Here is a 24,277-nt window from a genome sequence, read left to right as displayed (position 1 = left end):
TACTTTTAGTTTATCCTCATCCATAAGTTTAGTATATCATCATCATACATACTTTAAGTATATCCTCATTCATACTTTTAGTATATCATCATCCATACTTTTAGTATATCCTCATTCATACTTTTAGTATATCCTCATTCATACTTTTAGTATATCCTCATCCATACTTTTAGTATATCCTCATCCATACTTTTAGTATATCTTCATGCATACTTTTAGTATACCATCATTCATACTTTTAGTTTATCCTCATCCATAATTTTAGTATATCATCATCATACATACTTTAGTATATCATCATTCATACTTGTAGTATATCATCATTCATACTTGTAGTATATCATCATTCATACTTTAAGTATATCATCATTCATACTTGTAGTATATCCTCATTCATACTTGTAGTATATCCTCATCCATACTTTTAGTATATCCTCATCCATATTTTTGGTATAATCCTCATTCATGCTTGTAGTATATCATCATTCATACTTTTAGTATATCCTCATTCATACTTGTAGTATAGCCTCATACATACTTTTAGTATATCCTCATCCATATTTTTAGTATAATCCTCATTCATACTTTTAGTATACCATCATTTATACTTTTAGTTTATCCTCATCCATAAGTTTAGTATATCATCATCATACATACTTTAGTATATCATCATTCATACTTTTAGTATTTCATCATTCATACTTTTAATATATCCTCATTCAAACTTTTAGTATATCATACTTCATACTTTTATTGTATCGTCATACATACATTTAGTATATCATCATACATACTTTTAATATATCCTCATTCATACTTTTGGTATATCCTCATCCATACCTTTAGTATGCACCTTCCCCACCCATCAGCCACCACACACCTTCTGGCTCTGTCCATGAGAGAGATGTGCAATCTGTCACATAGTGACGTAGGGTGCACAAGTGTGTCGCCATCTCTTTGTGTGTGGTCAGTTCCCACACACTCGGACCACGGGTCACTGATCTCTCCACTAGAGGGCGCTCCATTACAAACACATTGATGGGATATTGAGGAATTGTATTAGCTAACCTGTCAGCTGAGAAAGCAAGAAACAGATTTATTGGTGTTCGTTTCAAACTTCTCCTCGTCAATGTCTGGGTCCCATGGTGTCAATGTAATGTGTAACCCCTCATGTAAAGAGTATATATATGGGTAATTTCCCAGCTGAGTAGCTGCTGTTGTGTGCATGGCATAATGGAACAAAGTATGGCAAAAGCTGTTGTTATCGGGCTGGTCATATGGAACTTATGTGAATGTGAAATATTAGTCATCTGGAGATTATTAAAGAAACATTTGTGCATTACTGTTTCAATTCATTGTATTCTACAAGATATCAGTGGGGCAAACTACTATGTTCAGTGAATAGTGTGAGTGGGCAATTATTGATGCCATTGATAATAATCTGCCAATACATTCACTTCCATAAGCACTTCTTCATTTGAACTAAACATTATATTTGTCTTTCTTTATACTTACATATCTATTTATGATATGCAAATTTAAGAAAATAGAAACTTTTTTATAAACCTTAAAAATACTTTTATTCAATTTCAGAAGAATCACTTGAGGTATTTGATTAACATCTGTGTCGTCTTTGTTTCGAGCATTTCAGTGGCTCATTGCCGAATCATGTAAAACAATAAAGCAGATGACTATCTTCATCTTAGAAAACCACGACATGTTAATCGGAGATCAACAAATTTTGTTTGAAAAAAAATTGAAGTGTAACCTATGTCTGACTGCGAGTAATCAGATCTTTGAATCATACCAAACATCTGTCTCCCCATGGATCTGTTACCATCCAGGGTCGGTGGGGTGGCCACACTCAGTCCCCAACAAGCGTATACAAATCGGCATCACCGACAAGATCAGCTCTACTTGTATACTATAGCAGTATTTGACTCCGGCTACGACATAGACAACGCTTATTTCATCGTGTACATGATCAGGTGGCAGTCACATGGGTACACATGGGTTGGGTTACCTCCCCTGCGAAGATCCGCGGCTATACTGCTTGTGTAAATATGGGAGCTATTGTCTGGCGATTAATTCTTGTGGCATGTATAGTTGGGCATTTGGTACAGTCTTAGAACTGCTGTATCAAGCACTTGTAATAATTGTGGTCTGGAGAATGTGGGTTGTTCTTACCCAAGTGTAACTAAGTGTATTTGGGACACACCTTTACTATTTTTCAAAACAATGGATTTGACTGACCGAAGCCAAAAGCCACACTAAAAATAAAGAATGAATAAAGTTTAGATTTTCCCAATACTAAGTGATAAAACATATACGAAACATCCCAAAACATCAAACAAAAAGCAACTTTAATGTAACACCACTTAAACAATACATGTAGTTGATCAAACACATAGTATAGTCTCTATACACAGGTACACATGGAAGTCTTCCAAACATCTACCTGGTTCTGTGAAACACATAGTATAGTCTCTATCCACAGGTACACATGGAAGTCTTCCAAACATCTACCTGGTTCTGTGAAACACATAGTATAGTCTCTATACACAGGTACACATGGAAGTCTTCCAAACATCTACCTGGTTCTGTGAAACACATAGTATAGTCTCTATACACAGGTACACATGGAAGTCTTCCAAACATCTACCTGGTTCTGTGAAACACATAGTATAGTCTCTATACACAGGTACACATGGAAGTCTTCCAAACATCTACCTGGTTCTGTGAAACACATAGTATAGTCTCTATACACAGGTACACACGGAAGTCTTCCAAACATCTACCTGGTTCTGTGAAATATATGGCATCCTGCACTTAAAGCATTTTTTTCACATGAAACTAACAAATAAACATAACAAAAGAAAATAGTCAGTTACACAAATTTGACTTCATCTGGCCAAGCTAACTGGATAGTTAAAATATCTGTAATCCAACAATTATGTTATAACACATGAAATATTCCTAAGTTACACATGAGAAGAAGTGGTCGGGTTCATTGCTGTGCAGTGAGAGGATGGATGTCTGTCCACCCACATGAAGTATTGTTAGTTTGGACTGGGCCAGGTTTGTCATGGCACAAAGGTCAATAAATATGACAACTATTTCTTAGTATGTGGAGAATGCAAATTGAATTTCATTTACAATAGGACAATGCCATGTTACTATGAGCTACCCATCCTTTTGACAAAAACTCAATGAATGAAATATGGAATATTGTAATATATAATAATATTGTATTGTTACAGAAAACAGTTTCTTATTTCTAAATATAAGCCCATGTAATTGAAGAATTTTAAATACTCTTTTATCACTTTACAATAAATTAATCGCAGAATTTAATTAAATTTGTTTAATAATGTTCAATGGCTATAAGTTAAAAGAAGTAAGATTTTACGTTTTTTCCCCCACCATATTGCAGCAGTCTAACATCAGAAACATTAACAACAGGTTTACACAAATCTATCTTCTCAATTATAATGACCTTTTTTATCAGGATGATTCAACGTTTTAGCCACTGGTATACTGCCCCTCATTCTTTGATAAAACAACAGCTAAGCAAGAAAAGTGACAATGAAGTTGCCCACAAATCCTACTTGCTGACACAGACCATCTCCATCCATTGTGTGGCCATTGCATTCCTGTAAAGAAACAACTTGATAATTACAGTCCCTGAAGGTGGCTTGAGGATTTAGTTGTAAAAGGCTTTTAATACTATTTAGTGGGAAATCTGGAAGTGACCTTATTTGAGTGTATAAAGCATGTTTGTAATGGTTGTGTCCCATTCAGTGCCAGGCCAGGATGAGAATTAACTGTGTTGTTTACAGTTTCTCTGGGTACAGGTTAATTTCTGGTGTCATGTTACAAATCCATTTGTTTTGATTTAGTCTCAGGTGAAATTGACAAGGACTTGAGTGGTTTTGTGCGTGCGTACTCATTATGATTGTGGTGGGTGACCACTGCTTAGACTTGTGGTCATCTCCCACACCTGGGAGGCTGGATACAGATGACCAATGGTTGCAAGTGTGGTCATGTGACCACTGTTAGACCACTGGTTAGACCACTGGTAAGACCTCTGGTTGGATCATTGGTTTGACCACTAGTTAGATCACTGGTTAGACCACTGGTAGGACCTCTGGTTGGATCATTGGTTTGACCAGTAGTTAGATCACTGGTTAGATCACTGCTTAGACCACTGGTTAGACCACTGGTAAGACCTCTGGTAAGACCTCTGGTTGGATCACTGGTTAGACAACTAGTTAGATCACTGGTTAGATCACTGCTTAGATCACTGGTTAGACAACTAGTTAGATCACTGGTTAGATCACTGCTTAGACCACTGGTTAGATCACTGGTTAAAACCCTGCCAGGGAACTCACACTTAACCCGTTTTTATGATTGAGGGGGTTTTCTTTAGGGAATATTTAGAGCCGAACACATTATCAATGAATTTTGCAAGATTTCTTTAGCCTTGTTTATTTATATAAAACTGTCATTATTTTCTAGTATTTAGGTAGTAATTCTGTTCTTTTCATAACTTTACATGGAAATTTCATATTCAGGAGTTTTTATATAGTTTACAAACAAAAGTCTAGTTTTTGAGAGACATTTCAAATTTATGTTTTTTTTGCAGAAATTCTGCAAAGTACACTTACCGGTACACCATTGATAAATACAATGTATAGGAGCAAAGAAATTCTAAGTTTGATAAATGATAAATCATTAATATTTGATTATGCAAATGAGCCTTTTCATAATAATAATCTGCACAAACTAATAGCCAATATCTAGTATAGTATGGATAAGATATTCTGTATATGCCCTCTTGAGACGTGTCAGTGCAGTTACCTGCATTTGGGCTTTTCACTGTCCAGGGTGATGGTCAGTGTGACCTATGACCTGCGGTCAAGTGCTCCCACCTGGCCTGGATTACCCGCTGGGGCCACACTTTTGTAAATGGCTGCTGGTCAGACAAGAGGTGGAGGGAATCAGCAACAATAATTAACTTGTAGGGCACAGCATAATTATCATGTTCACAACAGCATATTAATAACCTTAAAATGTACTAAACTACCTCAGATTTAAAAAGTCTGCTTGTTTACGCTGATTGTTGTTTTTTGTAGTAAACTTGATCACAAGAATAGTGAAACTGACACCTTCCAAGTGACATTGACAGTTTGGTATACTACTAAGTGGAACCTCCTTGGTGTATTGATCACCTGCCGAGAACAGTGTTGTTGTTTAGGAGTTTCCTAATGACTTCACAGTGTTGTTTTTTTCTTAGTTACGGTTTCAAGTGTTTGAAGGTATAGAGTTTGTCACATGTTGTAATGTGACGTCGTCAATTGCGGTGTCAAGTACTCTGACACTGCTTTATATAATCAATCTGACGGTCATTTATGTCTAATGTCTGTGAAATTGACAACCCTTTCATACTCCCTGCTTCAACTATAACAAAAGCTCAGGTAATATGATCTCTAGTGACTTTACAATTTTTGTCGGAATAGCTTGCTTAACGACACATCTACTGGTGTTTATGTACATTTCAAACTTCCTGTCACACAAATCTGTATCTACAATTTATCACAGCACTTGTCTACGATGCATATCAGCAAATTGACCTATTTGTGCCTTAATTTCTTTGTGCGGCCATATGAATGTGAATTCCTTATTTCCTTCACGTTGAAATGTAATCTTCTGTTCCCGTATTAATCTTAACTGCCCTAAGTTAATGACATAGTGCTATAAATTTGGTTCTTGAGACAGGTACGTTTTGTCCTCGTGAAAACCTGACAAGCAGGGTTAGTTATTGTCATCATGTTCAAAGAAATCGACGATCAAAAACTATGTGCATTGCTAATTGACTCACATTTCAAAGTGACATTGCAGTTGAAGATAGACCCCTTTCTGGTTTGTAAATTAATTATCCCTCATCTGATTAAACCAGTCGACTGCAATGGCAAGCTGAATTACCAGGCAGTGACCTACACCAGGAAATAGCTACAAGATGCTGGGAAAGATTATGTGAATAAAAAAATCTGTTTCTTCATTTCATCTAGTTCTCTCAATTATGATCGAAAACCTCAATGTTCTTAAAAATTATCATTGATACGATACCTTTAAATATTCAATGTCATGATAAATATTTAATATATCATGTACAATATTTTTTTATCATTTTTAATCATTCAATGTTGAAAAAGACAAAGCTTAAAATAATAATTTTAAGATGAAAGTATTTTCAATATTCAATAAACCACCCACAGACATTAATATTGTGCACCTAAAACACACTCTGCCATGATAAGACACATTAGGATGAAGACAGAGGAATCTTGAAAGATGGGGGTTCAGTCTACAAGAATTAAAATACATGTTGAAACCCTCTTAACTCAGGCCTTGTAAACAAAGGCCCCTGTGCTGGGGGGTTGTCTGTACATGGAAGGGGCAATGCTACCTGACTATGTAGCTTTAATGGCGAATCCAGATGACTAGACAATTATCTGAAATAACAGGGTTATACTGTATAGCATTTTAAAATGAACATTCATTAACCAGTGTTACGTGTAAGTTTCAAAGTGGCGTGTAAGTGTGAGAGTAAATATGTTCCCCTGAGCATTTGTTCTGGTGGAACTGATATACTACATAAGAATTCCACAGGAACATAACTCTTGGTACATGGAATGTTCAGGGGGAACCCACTCCCCCTCCTCCACACCCCAACCTCCAGTCTCCCCCCAGGACAACCAGTGAGCACGGCTTCAGAGTAGAAAACTCCCTGTGATTGTATGAGTGGATACAGATATGATAGTTTGTCCAAGCCACAAGATGCTGAGATAAAAGGTTGTTTGTTTCAGGGGCAAGATGATGTTTGGTTATGCAGACCATGAGTTGGCGTCAACATCCGGCTACGACCTTGTCCATCCCGATGATCTCTCCTACTTTGCCGCCGCCCATCAGGAGTGTAAGTATCAGAAGAATCTGTAACATATGTTACAGTGTCCACGTTACTCCCAGCTGACTTACCCATGTAACAAGATATCTGTAATGTGCTACTGTACTGGGAAGAAATCATCTCACCAGGCCAAATGAAACACTGTTTCTTCAAGCAACAAACTACGGAATGATGGGAAATGAAATTAACGAATGCCTGTTTCAATCAATCATTTTGAAGTGTTTGTTTCATGGAATGAATCAGGTGGAAATGCAGATTCTAGTCAGCAAGAAGTCATTCATTTGAATATTGATAAAAAAAAATAGAGTGGGGGTCGTAATTTTGCTTCAGATGTGATGATGGTGATATAGCTGACTGTATTGACGATGCAATTGACGTTGGGGAATGACTGTACCTTGTTTACTGATCGGTGGCAATGATAGTGATTAAGTAGGATGATTGGCAGGTTAGTTACTGATAACAACATCCTTTTGTCTTACTTGTGTGGAACACCATCCCTTGTCGACCACATCTCGATGCTTCACACCATAACCGAGACAGAAACGTGGGGGCCCTGTGTTATGGACGCTTCTCAATTCTCAACTAATTTACACCACTGGCAGATGTCAGACAGAAATTGATTAGGAATGTCAATATGCAGAATTAAATTTCCTACAGAAGGGTAAACTATAGGAGATGTTATGTGACTGGGTGTACATTTCACCCCTGAAATTGACATCATGGTAATGTGAATTCACATAAAAAATGTACTTGATTGCTTTAAAGTAATTTACTGGTTTGTTCTTGCGTAACTTCTTGTTGCTTGCATTTTGTTTTTTATCTTCCTGGAAACTTTTAATGTTCTTTTCATGTTGTTTTGAACAAGCGAAGCGGTTTTTCAAGATTAGATTTCTTCACCAGTTCTCGGGATGTTTTTCTGAGGAAACAAAACACATTTTGTTCATGTTGCTCAGTCTTCAGTACTAAGATGGATGCTGGTACATTGGGAGTGTTTGCTTTAGAATACTACTAGGTACATGATAAGAAACTGTGCATCGAAGTTGCATTTGAAAAACAAATAACCCTAATGAATGTACTCTTCACAATTAGAAAAGATATCTGCCAAAAAACTAAAGAGCGCTCCCAGCACAGGTATTGGCTAAGAATAGACCAGTACTGGACCTCCCTTGTTGTATTGTAACTCTAATGTATAATGTCAAAAGATATGGTTCACACTTATTATTGTATTTTTGGTCTATTTCAGTGATAAAAACAGGCAGTTCTGGCCTGATTGCCTACCGATGGCTGACCAAGTCTTTCCGATGGCTGTGGCTTCAGTCCAGTTGTAAGGTCATCTACAAGAACAGCAAGCCAGACTTCATAATCTGTACTCACAGGCAGCTCACGTGAGTGGTCAGCTGGTCATGTGACTGGTCATTTACTGATGTGTTCGTGTATCATGTAGAGAAACTATAAAAAACAAAAGTTAAATCTAATGAGTGAGAGAGTTAAAATGTGATAAAAAAATCTGGAGTTGAATCGAGTGATTGAATTATAATATGAGATCAGATCATGTATATTTCACCATATTGCAGTTGTATAAACAGAATTTCAACGAACAATAATACTTTTTTTAAACAATACCAACATTTTCTTAGGCATACCGGTACATCATTCACTTCAAACATTAGAAACATGGTGATGATAAAACTAATAAAAAATCTTCATGATAATTATAATTATTTTAATATATTATTGTCACAAAATGAACAAATGTAGACATTAAACATTTTATTGACAGTGTTTTGCCCCTTCATCACTGAACAAGTTGTAAACCATGAAATGAGCTAAGAAGCCAGTAGCCCTGAACAATAGTTACAACAAGAAGTAATTTATAAAAAGTGTTCATCTTTTTGCAACTAAATACCTATACAAGAACTATAATATGAACCAATGTTTCTGTTACCTATCAGTGATGACGAGGGTCAGGACCTGTTCGGCAAGCGAGGGAATGAGTTCAAGCTTCCATACCCACTCCTAGACATGGACCTGTGTGCAGGCTTCGGATTCCCAGAGGAGGATCTTGTGTCCAAGAAACCAAACAAGAACAAGAAGAAAGCTCAGGGGCGAGAATATTCCCAGAACACCAAGAAGAGGAAAGGCCCCTGTCCCCTGAACGTCTGCAGTAGCTACGGAGGCTACGCGCCTTTCAACTATGATGCTGGGGAATACAAGTCAGACATTGTGTATCCTAATAATTTTGGATACGACTCTGATATATATCGCTCCAATGTGTATGGGTCACTGACCGGTTCAATGTATCCTAGCTCGGATGCATACAGACTAGAATCTGACAAACATGGGCTCTCTAATGGATACATTTTGGATCCTCGACAATATCAGCCATCTTTACCTTACTCCACAAACAGTTATGCAGATATCATCACAACAGCACCAAAATATGGTCTGGACTATGGCTACGGCTTTGACCTTGCCAAGAAGGGTGTGTGCGAGGAATTACCCTTCTATGAAAATGACTCACGGAAATATGGATATGATTTCCATCATCATGAACGCTTTCCATCTCGTCTGAACGGGTCTCTGGAGCCAGTGGATCTCCGTTCAGCATCTGTGTACAATGCAAACTCATTCATGAACACAATAGAAGGGGCTGTTGCCCCTCCTTGTATACCATCTTCAACGCTTTTCCGGTCTGTCCATAATCAGGGAGTTTATCCTAAAGACACTAAAATGGACACAAGGTCATCACCAGACCCTGTGGTCAATGGTCAAGATCTCGTGCAACACTCTCTCAACCACAGAGACAGCTCTGTGATAAAAAGCGCTGGACCTGGTGTTCGGGACAACATTGGCTTGGACGGGAATATGACCCCGAATGTGTTACATAACAGTAATAAGACCCCTGATATGAACGGGAGTGTTTGGGGGCACTGTGGAAAGGGTCCCCCTGCTTACCACCAACGAGGGAGTTTAGGGTCTGGTTCTGACCGCGGAACAAGTCCAGCTCAGTCGGATCTCAGTGCATCAGAACTGTCCAGCGGAACTCCTAATAAAAATGATCTTGTGATGAACACAAGAACAAGTCCCAAGATCACTGGGGTTCCAGCCTCAGTCATTCATTCCAAGTAAGTTCTTACGTCAGGTTTTAACTCCACTTTGAACACAGTTATAGCAGGGTGTGTCATCTGGGATATCATCAATATGTTTCTCATTGAATATTGAATATCACTACACTGAGTAATCAATGTCAAAATATTAATATTGTTTCATCTTTCTTTCAGTCCCTCCTGTGACAAACAACAGCAACATCAACAGCAGTCTGTGATGGGGGGCATCCCTGTCCCTGTTGTGAAGGCATCACCATGGGTAGCCACCCATCACTACAATAACAACGCCTACACAGACAAGGACTGGGGCACTGGCTCAGACATGTATGCATGTGCATCCAAGAGAGCTATGTTGGCTGATACCGTGGCACATCAGAAGGTATAAACTCAGGATAAACTTGGCCTTCAGCAGGAATAGAGGGCTGGGGATAGGGATGGGATTGGATGGGATTCATGGATTGGGATTTGGGCAGGCATGGGATGGTGGTTGGAGTGGAGAGAGGAAGCAGGAGGATGGAGGTTGTGAATAGGTGGTGGGGGCAGAGATTGAGGGATGGGGATGGAGGTTGTGAATAGGTGTTGGGGGCAGAGATTGAGGGGTGGGGATGGAGGTTGTGAATAGGTGTTGGAGGCAGAGATTGAGGGGTGGGGATGGAGGTTGTGAATAGGTGTTTGGGGTAGAGATTGAGGGATGGGGATGGAGGTTGTGAATAGGTGTTGGAGGCAGAGATTGAGGGGTGGGGATGGAGGCTGTGAATAGGTGTTGGGGGCAGAGATTGAGGGGTGAGAGTGGAGGTTGTAAACAGGTGTTGGGGGCAGAGATTGAGGGGTGGGGATGGAGGTTGCGAATGGAGGTTGTGAATATATGTTGGGGACAGAGATTGAAGATTTGGTGTGGAGGTTGTGAATAGGTGCTGGGGGCAGAGACTGAGGGTGAGAGTGAAGGTTGTGAATAGGTGTTGGGGGCAGAGATTGACGGGTGGGGATGGAGGTTGTGAATAGGTGGTGGGGGCAGAGATTGAGGGGTTGTGATGGAGGTTGTGAATAGGTGGTGGGGGCAGAGATTGAGGGGTTGTGATGGAGGTTGTGAATAGGTGGTGGGGGCAGAGATTGAGGGATTTGGTTGGAGGTTGTGAATAGGTGTCGGGGGCAGAGATTGAGGGGTCGTGATGGAGGTTGTGAATAGGTGTTTGGGGCAGAGATTGAGGGGTGAGAGTGGAGGTTGTGAATAGGTGTTGGGGGCAGAGATTGAGCGATCGTGATGGAGGTTGTGAATAGGTGTTGGGGGCAGAGATTGAGGGGTGGGGATTGAGGTTGTGAATAGGTGTTGGGGGCAGAGATTGAGGGTTTTGGTTGGAGGTTGTAAATAGGTGTTTGGGGCAGAGATTGAGGGGTGAGAGTGGAGGTTGTGACAGGTGTTGGGGGCAGAGATTGAGGGGTGGGGATGGAGGTTGTGAATATATGTTGGGGGAAGAGATTGAAGATTTGGTGTGGAGGTTGTGAATTGGTGTTTGGGGCAGAGATTGAGGGGTCGTGATGGAGGTTGTGAATAGGTGGTGGGGGCAGATATCGAGGGGTCGTGATGGAGGTTGTGAATAGGTGGTGGGGGCAGAGATTGAGGGGTGGGGATGGAGGTTGTGAATAGGTGTTGGGGGCAGAGATTGAGGGTTTTGGTTGGAGGTTGTGAATAGGTGTTTGGGGCAGAAATTGAGGGGTGAGAGTGGAGGTTGCGAATAGATGTTGGGGGCAGAGATTGAGGGTTAGGGAATGGAGGTTGTGAACAGGTGTTGGAGGCAGAGATTGAGGGGTTGGGATGGAGGTTGTGAATAGGTGTTGGGGGCAGAGATTGAGGGGTGGGATTTGAGGTTGTGAATAGGTGGTGGGGGCAGCGATCGAGGGGTCGGGATAGAGGTTGTGAATAGGTGTTGGCTGCAGAGATTGAGGGGTGGGAATGGTGGTTGTAAATAGGTGTTGGGGGCAGAGATTGAGGGATGGGGCTGCAAATGGGTTGGTTGGTTGCAGGCAGGATGGGATTGAACAGGGCATGGAGATGGACTGTGGGATACATCATATTGGAAGTGTTGGGCATTAGAAGTACTGAATTAATGTGGTCAGGCATGAGGCTTGGGCTGCGGTGGAGGGTGGGTTGGTGGACAGTATTTTACAATGTGGAGCTTAATGAGATTCATGTTAGACAAGCATGTTTGTTTTAAGATATATTTCTGTTTCATTGTTATGGAGTTATTTGATTATAATAAATTATGTTAATAGTAATATTATTCGTTATCAAATAGTAAGTGAAGTGCTGTAGGCTTTGTAGTATTGACTGTAATATTCCCATTGCCTATTGTTCGTCCGATTGTGAAAGTACTACATTAACTGGGCCCTGGACTGTCAGTAACAGATTGCCTACGGGATACTGAGGCGTATAAACATAAAACATAACACATTTGTAAATGTCATACTCCATCATGGATGATAATTAGATGGATGTAAATGAATCTGCTTCACTTTTACAGGGAGTAGGGATTGGTTTCGTCATCAAAGACAAGTTCAATTTATGCTGTCCAGATTCATCAATTAGCAGAACATAGAATGCAATCATCCATTATATTTATTACCTTTTTTCTTCTTTTTTCAGCACCTGGCATTGAAGAGTGTCACAGACAGGGGAGATAATCCATTACTTAGTTTCTCTGAGATGACCCACACATTGCTAAGTGGCACCCACTGATAGAGGCCAACATGAAACTACATGTGTCAAAATGAACACTTTTTCTATTTAAGTGTCAGAGCTCAAGGTGTACTTATGACCTTGACCTATCTTGTTGACCTTGGACTAAAGCACAGTAACTCACTGGATATTTTCAGCAGTGACATGTGTCAAATGTCAGCAAATTAATTTACAAGGTTTATATGTTGTCAATCACAATGACCTTGACCTTATTTATTTAAGTCAAATTTGAGATGGGTTGCCATGTGAAAGACGATGCATGGTTGCACACTGCGAGAACTCATTGTGGTATGAGTGTAAATACACTGTTTATGTTATGTCATTAAAGAGAATCTATGTCACAATATTTTTCTTGTCCTATATGATTCATTATAATTGTACCTCGTTGTTACTTACATCAAGTCACAAAGAAAATATAAGTCCCAGCAGAACTGGCTTTAGTATCCATGAGATCGTTCTTTACAATGGGAAAACATAATGCATACTATTAAACTCTTTATTCTCATATACTTGTTTCACTACAGATATATGCATTTGTCATTTTTTATTAGTGCTGTCAATATGGTCACTGATATTATTTTATTGTATGTTTTGTTTAGGTTTGCTTATATACAGCTTTTTTTACACAGTCATTTTTGTTAATTTATTTACAAAGCTTTTCACCAAATATTATAATATGACCTATGGATTCAGCTTTAAAGTGTACTACATTAAATGCACTTGCTCGTAGAAATATCCTGTAAAACATTTATCTCTGCATTGAACAAGAAATTCAGGCTTAATACTAGCAGCTTTATCAACAAGCAATTCATTTGTTAAAAGATAGTGTTCTTTACACCCAACATAATTTTTTTCATTTTTCAATGTTTGAAGTTTATTTGTGGACTGCTCATCAGATATGTACATGTTTGTGATATTGTGTTCAAGTATTTACTGTAGAAAATGGAGTACAGTAGACATTTTGTATTGTAGTACTTTTTCAAAATGATGATTAACAAGTGAAGTCACACTACAGTATCAAAAATTATCTGAAAATATTTGCTCAATTAATAACACTATTTCTGTAAATAGGTGAACAATAATGAGGACAATTATATTCTCCTTATAGTCTGCATATGTTATGGCCTATGATTTTTAGCAATCTTGACGTGTCTCTGTCAAGCATCTCTGTTTATGTTGTGTATTTGTGTTTACTTTGACAATCCAATGAAGCACTCAGTATTGTTTTTTAATATGCGCCAATATTTCTTGTGTCCCCTCTATTAATTCTATTGGTTTTGCCAAATGACAAGTGCTATGATTTTATTTACAGCTTTTCTCAGCATGCTCCAGATGTTTGTTTGTATATTTTGTTGAAAAATATATTTTGAAAGGTTATGCTATTTTCATTTGGTGTTGCCAGGAATAGCACATTCATTAAACACAAAAGAATTTCATTTTTGAAGTGTTCAGCATTTTAATTCATCCTCATTTTTTATTTATGACATGTTATTGATTACAATGATTCATCAGTCATAAGATGCAGTGGTAAGTTAGGAGTTCATTTATGAACTTAAAAATCTATTTTTAGTACTAACTAGTAAGTATATTACACTTAGTCTCCTGGAAACAGAGTTTGTTCAACATAAGAATTGACAGATATTTATGCCTTCTCAATTCTTAAGAATTATTATTAGAATCAAATAACGTGAAGTATGTCAGCACAACATGACCAAGGAAAAATAAAATACCATGGATCTCAATATCCTTTTGTGTATTCATAATTTTCTGTTTCTTTTTCTATTACATGCGTGCTAAGGGTTCAAATTTATGGTCTGAACACTCAGGTTATTTGATTTTGAAAGTTACTTTTGGAGGTTTAACATTAAGTAGATACAGGTTTAAGTAAATATAAGATAAATATAGGCAATTGTTTGGTGATTTTTTTCTCACATGTTTGTGAATACTTTGTTTGGTTCTGAGTAGTAAAAATATAATACAGCCAGGGATATCTTCATGTAAACTAGGGAATTTTCATCATAGTAAATCTGAAATGTTACTGTATATATGAATGTTAAATGATTTTAAGAACATCCATTGCAACCTATAGGTGCTGAAATAGTTATTCCAACTCTCATATCATCTTTGTCGTTCTCGCCATCATCATAGTCATCATCATCATGTATTTATTAAGTCCCAGGCTCAAAGTTGTAATTAGTGGTTGTACATATGTATTATTTTGTTAAAGTGTCGAAATGTGTGTTTAGTTTGTGATGGGAAACATCAGTGTTGATTGCACTGAAATGATACAACGCAACCTGGCAATCATCTTGCCATGACCTTGGGATACATGTGACCTTGACCCAGAATAAGTCTCAAACTTGCCATAATAATTTATCTTTATTTCCATGAATCTTGTGAATAAAGTTGAGAAACTGGATCATCTTGTCTGTGTTGTACATTTCAAATGATTGACAAGGTTAATGCAATCTCATTAAAATCAGATCTTAGATCTTGCTAATGCCAAACAAAGATCTGGGGACATCCCATTATGGGTCATGTCAGAACGACCACTCATCCGACCAATCGTAAGTGACGATCGGGATGTGTTTTCTAATCATGCAACCTCGAAAGATCCGACTGACATTCACAGGCTTTACAACTGAATCCATAAAATCTAGGCCATCTATTAGCCAGTTTTCAATGTTTTAATCGAGACTTTGTCAAAATATGTTTCGAAGTGTAGTTGCCAGTTTCAACCTAATGCCGTAAAGCACGAGAAAAGCTGCCTTTTGATTGGCTAATGTTGACTTCTTGTCAGTCATTCCACTGGTCGGGCAAAGTTCGCGAATGGTCGGTCTGACGTGACCCGTGATAGGATGTCCTCAGATATTTGTTTAGCGGTAGTAAGAACTAAGATCTGATTGTAATGAGACTAAGTTTGGTGTTACTGGAAATTGAAGGTGAAGGTACATTAAGAGGATTTATGAAGACTCACGATGAGGTCTCCCAAACGTGCTTATACCATTCAGCTTGTCTGCAAAAGGAGGCTAATGTTAACTAAGAGTACATTAACTGTCAGCCCATTGTTATTAAATGGCTGATTTGGCCATCCTTCTTGTTGACAGTCAGTAAGGAAAATGTCCTTAAAATAAATGAGATCTGTGAAAACAGAAATTCTTTTCAACTTTGCTGCATTATTTTAGAAAGATCGCAGTAGACGAGAAAGGAAGTTTTGTCCCTCCCGTGAGATGAAACACTGCACGTGTTAATTCAGTGATGAAACGAATCAGTTCTGTGAAACCAAATTTATAACATTTGGACATAATCAGAAAAAGAATTTCATTCAAAACAGATTATATTTAATAATCTATTTCCCAACATTTTGTTCACTGACCAAATTCATGTTATGGGTTGATTTCTGGGTGGGATAAAGCTAATGGAGGCGAGGTGAAATGGGGTTTAAAGTTGCGTTCCAGATTAATTCACTTATATAGCGATGTGCATGCACGTGTGTGTGTGTGTGTGTGAGAAGATATCCATATCAGAATCTAACTGGGGCGTAGTTGATGCATTTTACGAATATAGAAATAGGAGATATAAATTACTTTAAGGGAGTACGGTAGATACATCAGTTGCTGTTCTTACATACCCGTGCTTGTAAACCTCTGCGGCTTGTGTTTTTCCCCCATTTTAAAATACATGTAGTTGGAATTGGCCGAAACAAGTCCGAAAGTTTTCTTCGTTTCTTTTTGTCACTATCGGGACATCTGATTTGGTTGGTAAGTATCCTGTGTCAGGAATAAATGCAACGCATTTAGCTCACCAAGGCTTGCAAAATACAATGTTTATTTCTAATAGAGGATATATGTTTATACCTAATACAGGATATTTACCATTCCATTCCATTCCAATAAATAAAAGCGACAAAATGTTTGCCGTAATCATAAGAAGTCCATTGTACGGTGGCGACTATATCATAAGCATATGTTCATGAATTACTATGAAATAGTCATGAAACCAGGTGTTCGCGAAAAGTTAATCGTTTCATGCCCCACCAGGCACCCATAAACACATGCAAAGGCAAGTCAATTTGCACTTGAAAAGACACGGGAACATATACAAAAGTCAAAATATACAATAGGAATTGCATTGGATGTAATTTTTGCCACTTATGCACCAAATTCGGAAATGTCCACAATAAAATGTCCTCTATACATGTCTCCAATAAAACCTTTTGAAAGCTTTACTGAGGCCTTTAATGTTGTAACCCTGATGAAACAACTTTTGAGCAAGAAATTATACCAAAGGCTCATGTCACGTAGTCTTGTGGAGAGTTTTTGTCACTCTAAATCTTTAGGCATGGATCTAAATAGGAAACAGATGAGGCGGTGTCACGGGTGGCTTATATTTGTTGAGTTCATTAGGTAATGAGTGGAAGGGAATTGGCTATTTGACCATGACCCAACGATATCAGATCATCGATATACCTGAAGCTTAAGTTAAACTTTTTGGCCAAATTCCCTTCATGCCCTGGTCCGATGACATGAGAGCGTTACACTATGTTTGTTTGTTTTTTTGGCGACGCACTCAGCAATATTCCAGATGTATGACGGTGGTCTGTAAATAATTTACGCTGGACCACACAATCCAGAGATTGACACCATGAACATCGATCCACGCAATTTGGATACGATGACATTTATCGACCAAGTCAGCGAGCCTGACCACCCGATCCTGTTAGTCACCTCTTACGACAAGCATAGTCGCCTTTTACGGCAAACATGGGTTGCTGAAGACCTATTCTAACCCGGATATTTACTGATAAGTTGCACTATGTAACCAGGCTGGCAATGTGGCCTTGGCACCGTGCTGTAGCTTATCATACTATCAAACGTGGTTTGCTTGTTTACGGACCTTGTGATTTCATGCTGCTGACATACAACACAATTTTAAACTGACGTCAGCATAAGTGTTTTGTTCCATCCCATGTAAAGACAGACATAAATAGGCTTGCTATCAAATGGCATATCAATATATTGCAGGAAAATACTGGTGAAGAATGTATTTGCACACTCGTCACAATATGGTTGAAATATTGCTCATTTGACTATAAATTTTAACTCGTTCACTCATAATAGAAATAATAACCAGCAGGCATGTTTGAATTTGCAGCAGGGCCGCTGTATTAGTCCTGGAGTTCCGTTGTCTGGTCACCACCAGCGAGTTCCAATGTGAGATGTTCGTGTTTACCTTTGGAGGAATATCTGAGACCATTAGCTGGCAGGATATGATGGTTGTGAGTTTGAATCACACGGTCACTCTGATTATGATGCTTGGTCCGACAGCACCACAATCCCACTGGTGGGTTTCACCAAGAACTCCCGCGTCACTGTAGTTTTACTTCGACATAAAAGAAGGACTACGCTCAAATTGGCAGGCTGTGACCAATATGATTCAAGTAATACAAAACACACTTCATTTGTCGTCTAATCAAGCTAGCAGCTACAAGTTACTTTAAGTACACAAAGGTAATGGTTTTCACAGCTTCAGAGCTAATCAATTGGTCTTCAGCAACCCATGCTTGTCGTAAGAGGCGACTTACAGGATCGGATAGTCAGGCTAGATGACTGGGTTGATGGATGTAATCGTATCCCAATTGCTTGGATCGATGCTCACGATGTCAGTCACTGGATTGTCTGGTCTAGACTCGATTATGTACGAACCACCGTGCACACAGCTGGGATATTGCTGTGAGCGGCGTTAAACAACTAACAAACACAAAATAAAGATTGGAAACTGACCCTAGACTGTGAAGCACTCTTCATTTCTAATATTTATGCATTTGATGTCATTACCAAAAGTCGTATCCATTATGTACATGACTCTCATAAGGAAGCGGTATGGGGTTGCCAAGGTAGTTTATTATCATGAAAAAACAACCCATTAAAATACGCCCCTCAAATTGCGTAATTCTTCAAGACGTACCTCTAAAAGTGCATGTTATCATATTATTATATTGCGATTAATATTTTAAATATAGAAGCGTTACTTGGGACATAAATAGAACTATATATAACTGATAGTCGTACAATCACCACGCTAATGTTCAACGGTAGCCAAATTGATAATCTGTGTAAGAACAGAGACTTAAGAAATAGGCTATATGAGCATCGCCGTCCACCAGTAGACCATATCTGTCCGGAGTAACCCGTCGCCGATGTAAGACAATCTACATCTTAATGACTCACATCGTATCATTGCCTTGTTAAAATGACTCATAGCATTAGTGGAGACTTAAAACCTCCAAAGATTGTAAACCTATCTAAAGTTTTGATCACCCCTAATCCAGGCCATGCCCAGGTTACCTCTTGCGGTGCTGAGGCCTTTTAGACTGCCCAATATTGGGATCATGTTCCCATGTTCTGACAGGCCATTGTTCCTCGGCAATGTCCGGCTATTGTCGGCGACCCTGGCGATATGATCCAAGGATTATCTTGCCAGAAGACATTGAAGCAATTTGTTCCGTTAGATTATTGAGTGACAAATGTATTTTAAGCCAAATAAGCAAATCTTATAATTGTTGTAAGTAGCTTGTGTTTCACTCATGGCATCTATTTGGGTTTGATTTACTCCTGGTTTGCTGAAATTATAATAAAATAACGTTTAAACGGCGCGGAAGTGTCACATTTAAAGATACAATTGTTTTCTTTGCTGAGGGATGTTTTAAAATGAACTTTGAAATCTTCTACTTTTTAAAGGTAGATAGGTTTTCAGTTTGTGACACTCACTTAAGTTTGATTTATTTCTGACATATCTTAAAACCTTCAAATGTATGCAGTGAGGATTGAGGGTGCATTAAGATGTCAGCTTGTGTGCCCTCATGGGGCAGGTATCAGGTTAGCCTAACGGAGTGATCTGGGTAAACTATTGACATCTCCCGTGTGACAACGTGCCTATCTTCATGACCCTAGCAACTTTAGATGCATGATAAATGAAACTATTATCATGTACCTCCACCACAAATTATCGATTGTACTTCTATTTTTTTTTAAATATTTCGTGTTTATTCTTGAACCTTAACTGAAACTGAAAGAAAAAACATAGATCGGGATATCTTTCAAAATGTAATATTTCCAGTTTTTAGTAAACTTCAAATTTGTAAACACATGCGTATTCAGTCTTTAGTCCATTTCGTCGTGTGCATGTATGCACTGATTAATTTCTTGGTATACGTTTGACTTACTTGTCCTGCTTACATGAAGCATTTGACTGACCTGTCCTGCTTACATGAAGTGTTTGACTGACCTGTCCTGCTTACATGAAGTGTTTGACTGACCTGTCCTGCTTACATAAAGTGTTTGACTGACTTGTCCTGCTTACATGAAGTGTTCGACTGACCTGTCCTGCTTACATGAAGTGTTTGACCGGCTTGCACTGCTTACATGAAGTGTTTGACTGACCTGCCCTGCTTACATGAAGTGTTTGACTGACCTGTCCTGCTTACATGGAGGGTTTGACTGACCTGTCCTGCTTACATGAAGTGTTTGACTGACTTGCCCTGCTTACATGAAGTGTTCGACTGACTTGTCGTGCTTACATGAAGTGTTTGACTGACCTGTCCTGCTTACATGAAGTGTTTGCCGGCTTGCACTGCTTACATGAAGTGTTTGACTGACTTGCCCTGCTTACATGAAGTGTTTGACTGACCTGCCCTGCTTACATGAAGTGTTTGACCGGCTTGCACTGCTTACATGAAGTGTTTGACTGACCTGCCCTGCTTACATGAAGTGTTTGACTGACCTGTCCTGCTTACATGAAGTGTTTGACTGACCTGTCCTGCTTACATGAAGTGTTTGACTGACTTGCCCTGCTTACATGAAGTGTTCGACTGACTTGTCGTGCTTACATGAAGTGTTTGACTGACCTGTCCTGCTTACATGAAGTGTTTGACCGGCTTGGCCTGCTTATATGAAGTATTTGACTGACTTGTCCTGCTTACATGAAGTGTTTGACCGGCTTGCACTGCTTACATGAAGTGTTTGACTGACTCGTCCTGCTTACATGAAGTGTTTGACTGACTTGGCCTGCTTACATGAAGTGTTTGACTGACTTGTCCTGCTTACATGAAGTGTTAGACTGACTTGTCCTGCTTACATGAAGTGTTTGCCTGACTTGGCCTGCTTACATGAAGTGTTAGACTGACTTGGCCTGCTTACATGAAGTGTTTGCCTGACTTGGCCTGCTTACATGAAGTGTTTGACTGACTTGGCCTGCTTACATGAAGTGTTTGACCGACTTGCCCTGCTTACATGAAGTGTTTGACTGACTTGTCCTGCTTACATGAAGTGTTTGACCAGTTTGCTCTGCTTACATGAAGTGTTTGACTGACTTGCCCTGCTTACATGAAGTGTTTGACCGACTTTTTTTTGCTTACATGAAGTGTTTGACCGACCTGTCCTGCTTACGAAAAGTGTTTGACTGACCTCAGGTATATCGATGATCTGATATCATTTGACAATGGTCAAATGGCCAATTTCTTTTCACTGATTTATCCAAGGACCTAGAAATTAAATATACCCGTGAAACCGACTCATCTGTTTCCTATTTCCCAATGGTCTAGAGGAGACCCGAGTTTCCTGTATAGATCTATGCATAAAGATTGACATAACGAGTGACAAAAGATAATCTCAGCAAGACTCTATGACATGAGTTATGACTCACTTCGAGTCGAGCCATGGTCCAGCAGCTCCAGTCGTTGATGCCTACATCTGTACGAAGATTTCAAACAGCGTCATACAACTCTGGTTCAAAAGTTGTTTCATCAGGGTTACAACACTCAAGGCCTCAGTAAAGAAAACGAATATAAACAATACAATAATAAACACAATACAATTAACACTGCACAACAAACACAGCACAGTGAACACTACAATAAAGATCGCGTCTTGATACGATATCAGGTGAGCAAGTGAAAATGTGTTTAACGCTGCTGCATCAGCAATTTTACAGAAATTTACAGAGATCATGATATATATTCACCCATGTAAATATATAATATTACCATAAATTTGATGTCCATGGTCACTAAATAACCGTCCAACACCACATTCAAGGGTGAACACTGATTTTCAAATTCAAATGTATGTCATACAGAGTGATTCCAAAATAATACCTTCTTGGAAATATTAAAAGTTTAGTTAGGTAAAGCTGCTTTGATTTGATAAACACTCTATTATATACCATATAACTCTATGTTTGATAGGGATATTCTTGCCATGATATACAAAACTGATTTTCATATGTCAAGTTATATTTAAATAGAATGACATATCTGATTATCCCTATCAAGCGTTGAGTATTAGATACTGCTTCATCGGATAGGCAACGTTTGTTTGTTTGTTTGTTTGTTTGTTTGTTTGAATGTTTAATGCCTCACTCGGCAGTATTCCAGCTATATGACGGCGGTCTGTAAATAATCGACTCTGGACCACACAATCCAGTGATTGACATCATGAGCATCGAACCATCAGTTGAGATATGATGACATACATTAACCAAGTCAGCGAGCCTGACCACCCGATCCCGTTAGTCTCCTTTTATGAAAATCATATCGTCGCCTTCTCCAGCAAGCATGGGTTGCTGAACACCTATTCTAGCCCGGATCTTCAGGAGTTGATTAGGCAACGAATCTCTAACATTTCGACCCCCTCTGATAGTTTGGACGTTCATCCAGTTCATTGCCGTCGATATCGTGTCAAAATATTGAATTCCTTCAGTCCAGTTATCCCACTCTTTCAAAATAACAGCGATTCAAGCTTGACATTTTTATACCTTAAACCACAACGCATTGTGAATTCTTATATGTATTTACTGTTTGAGCACATTTTAATCTCATGATTGCAAGTCTTTAACCAGTTAAACGTTACCCAGTGCAGTATTAGTATAACTTGCCTATAGAGAAACGGAAAGCTCAAACCAAATCGATTTAACATCCCAAATATGTAGTAGTTATTCCTAATCCAGTAATACTCTTTTTTAATGTATATAATCCTTAAAAACTTTCGCACCCTAAACCTGCAGTTTCACCTTATTAGCATAATCACGTCGTTATTATCTATTGTAGTTCGTGCTTCAAGGACAGAGATATGTATCACACCGTGACTGATCATCAAACACTCCCTATAAGTACCCTCCCACTCGACCATTGTCCAGAGTATCTGGCACTGACCACTCAGCATCAACAACCGTTATCAGACCCGTCTGGTCACCTCAGTCACACTGGGCAATAAAACCCGGACCGGGGTCATTATGCCTGGTCAGTGAGACCAACCTGTAATTGATACGGAGATCGCAAACATTGACAAAGGTTGATACCTGTTTTTGTACCCCATGAACCAAAAAAACACGCATTCGTTTGTTACAATAACGATCGTAAATCGCGTAGTGCTTGTAAAAATTGACGGTCAGATTGTTTTTGTTTTACATTGTCCATATGGCATTTCAGCTTTAAGGTTGTTTAAGCACATTATCATAAATTAGGGTCGTTTTGACGGTTCCAACTAGCTAGGTCCTTTCGTGCTGATCTGGGTCAAACATGTCTTCCAACGTTTCTGCACGTTCGAAATATGAAAAATGGCTCCTTAGTAAATGCAACTCTGAGGAAATGAACGTCACGCGATGGATGCCGAAATAAACGATTGTAACATAGGAGTTTTGTGCAAGCCGACACTATGAATACAAACAATCATTTGTAGTCTTGTTTTCGACCGCCGCTTGCATGCCTAGCACATATTAGCAGAGTCCGTGCAGGGTCATTATTATGTGTCATATGGATACATATTTATCGATTTTCATTTTTAATCCCGAAAAAGATTTGTCATAAATGTGGCTGTAAGTCTTGGGACAACGGCATTAATTATATGATTTGTTATGGTCTTTTCGACAGACTGCGGAAAAAATGTTATCCTCGTCTACTGTTTTGGGTTGTTATACGATTTGAGGACATTTTTATGTGAAGCAAAAATGAGAATTAGTCAAGCAGATAATTCATCATACTCAATAAATACCTCATAAATAGCAATGCCAATCCTTATTTGGTCATTTAACATACGGTATTAGACTATATGGAGTCTTGTTTTCTAAAACTGTTATTTCGGGAGAGAGATAAGAACTTATTTGTTGTTTGTTTTTTTTACTTGTAGATTCTTGGTTAATGTTTCGCTAAGAAAACTAAAAGTAAGAATCATTAGATAACGAAATACGTCATGACAATTAAAAGGCGTATATAATACATAATTCATTATCTTGCGACATTGCGATCATCGTTGGGTGTGATATGGCTTGTGACCAGTAACGGAAATAGAAGGAAACTGATCCGACTGATTTGAATAAAATTTACAATTCGGTCTTTTTGGGTGGTTTGCAAAGATCCAATCGTCATCCTCACACCTCAGTTAATATTTCGATAAATTCGCAAGGAATAACAAC

General features: G+C 38.7%; 1 protein-coding gene across 1 annotated transcript in view; it reads left to right on the top strand.

The window, feature by feature from the left end:
• LOC125373355 (aryl hydrocarbon receptor-like) overlaps positions 1-15,227 on the top strand; it is a 56,580-nt gene extending 41,353 nt beyond the window's left edge. The window contains exons 8-12 of the mRNA XM_048384378.1: positions 6,870-6,976; positions 8,211-8,352; positions 8,920-10,092; positions 10,249-10,453; positions 12,716-15,227. Coding sequence (XP_048240335.1) covers positions 6,870-6,976; positions 8,211-8,352; positions 8,920-10,092; positions 10,249-10,453; positions 12,716-12,808 — 1,720 coding nt within the window. The 3' untranslated portion in view covers positions 12,809-15,227. The remainder of the gene's footprint in view (positions 1-6,869; positions 6,977-8,210; positions 8,353-8,919; positions 10,093-10,248; positions 10,454-12,715) is intronic.
• The last annotated feature ends 9,050 nt before the right edge of the window (positions 15,228-24,277 follow it).

The sequence above is a fragment of the Haliotis rufescens genome, unplaced genomic scaffold (genome assembly GCF_023055435.1).
Source record: "Haliotis rufescens isolate VD_foot unplaced genomic scaffold, xgHalRufe1.0.p SCAF_5, whole genome shotgun sequence".
Taxonomy (NCBI): Eukaryota; Metazoa; Mollusca; class Gastropoda; order Lepetellida; family Haliotidae; genus Haliotis; species Haliotis rufescens.
The sequence above is the reverse complement of the archived record's forward strand: the minus strand, read 5'-3'. Positions and strand labels throughout refer to the sequence as shown.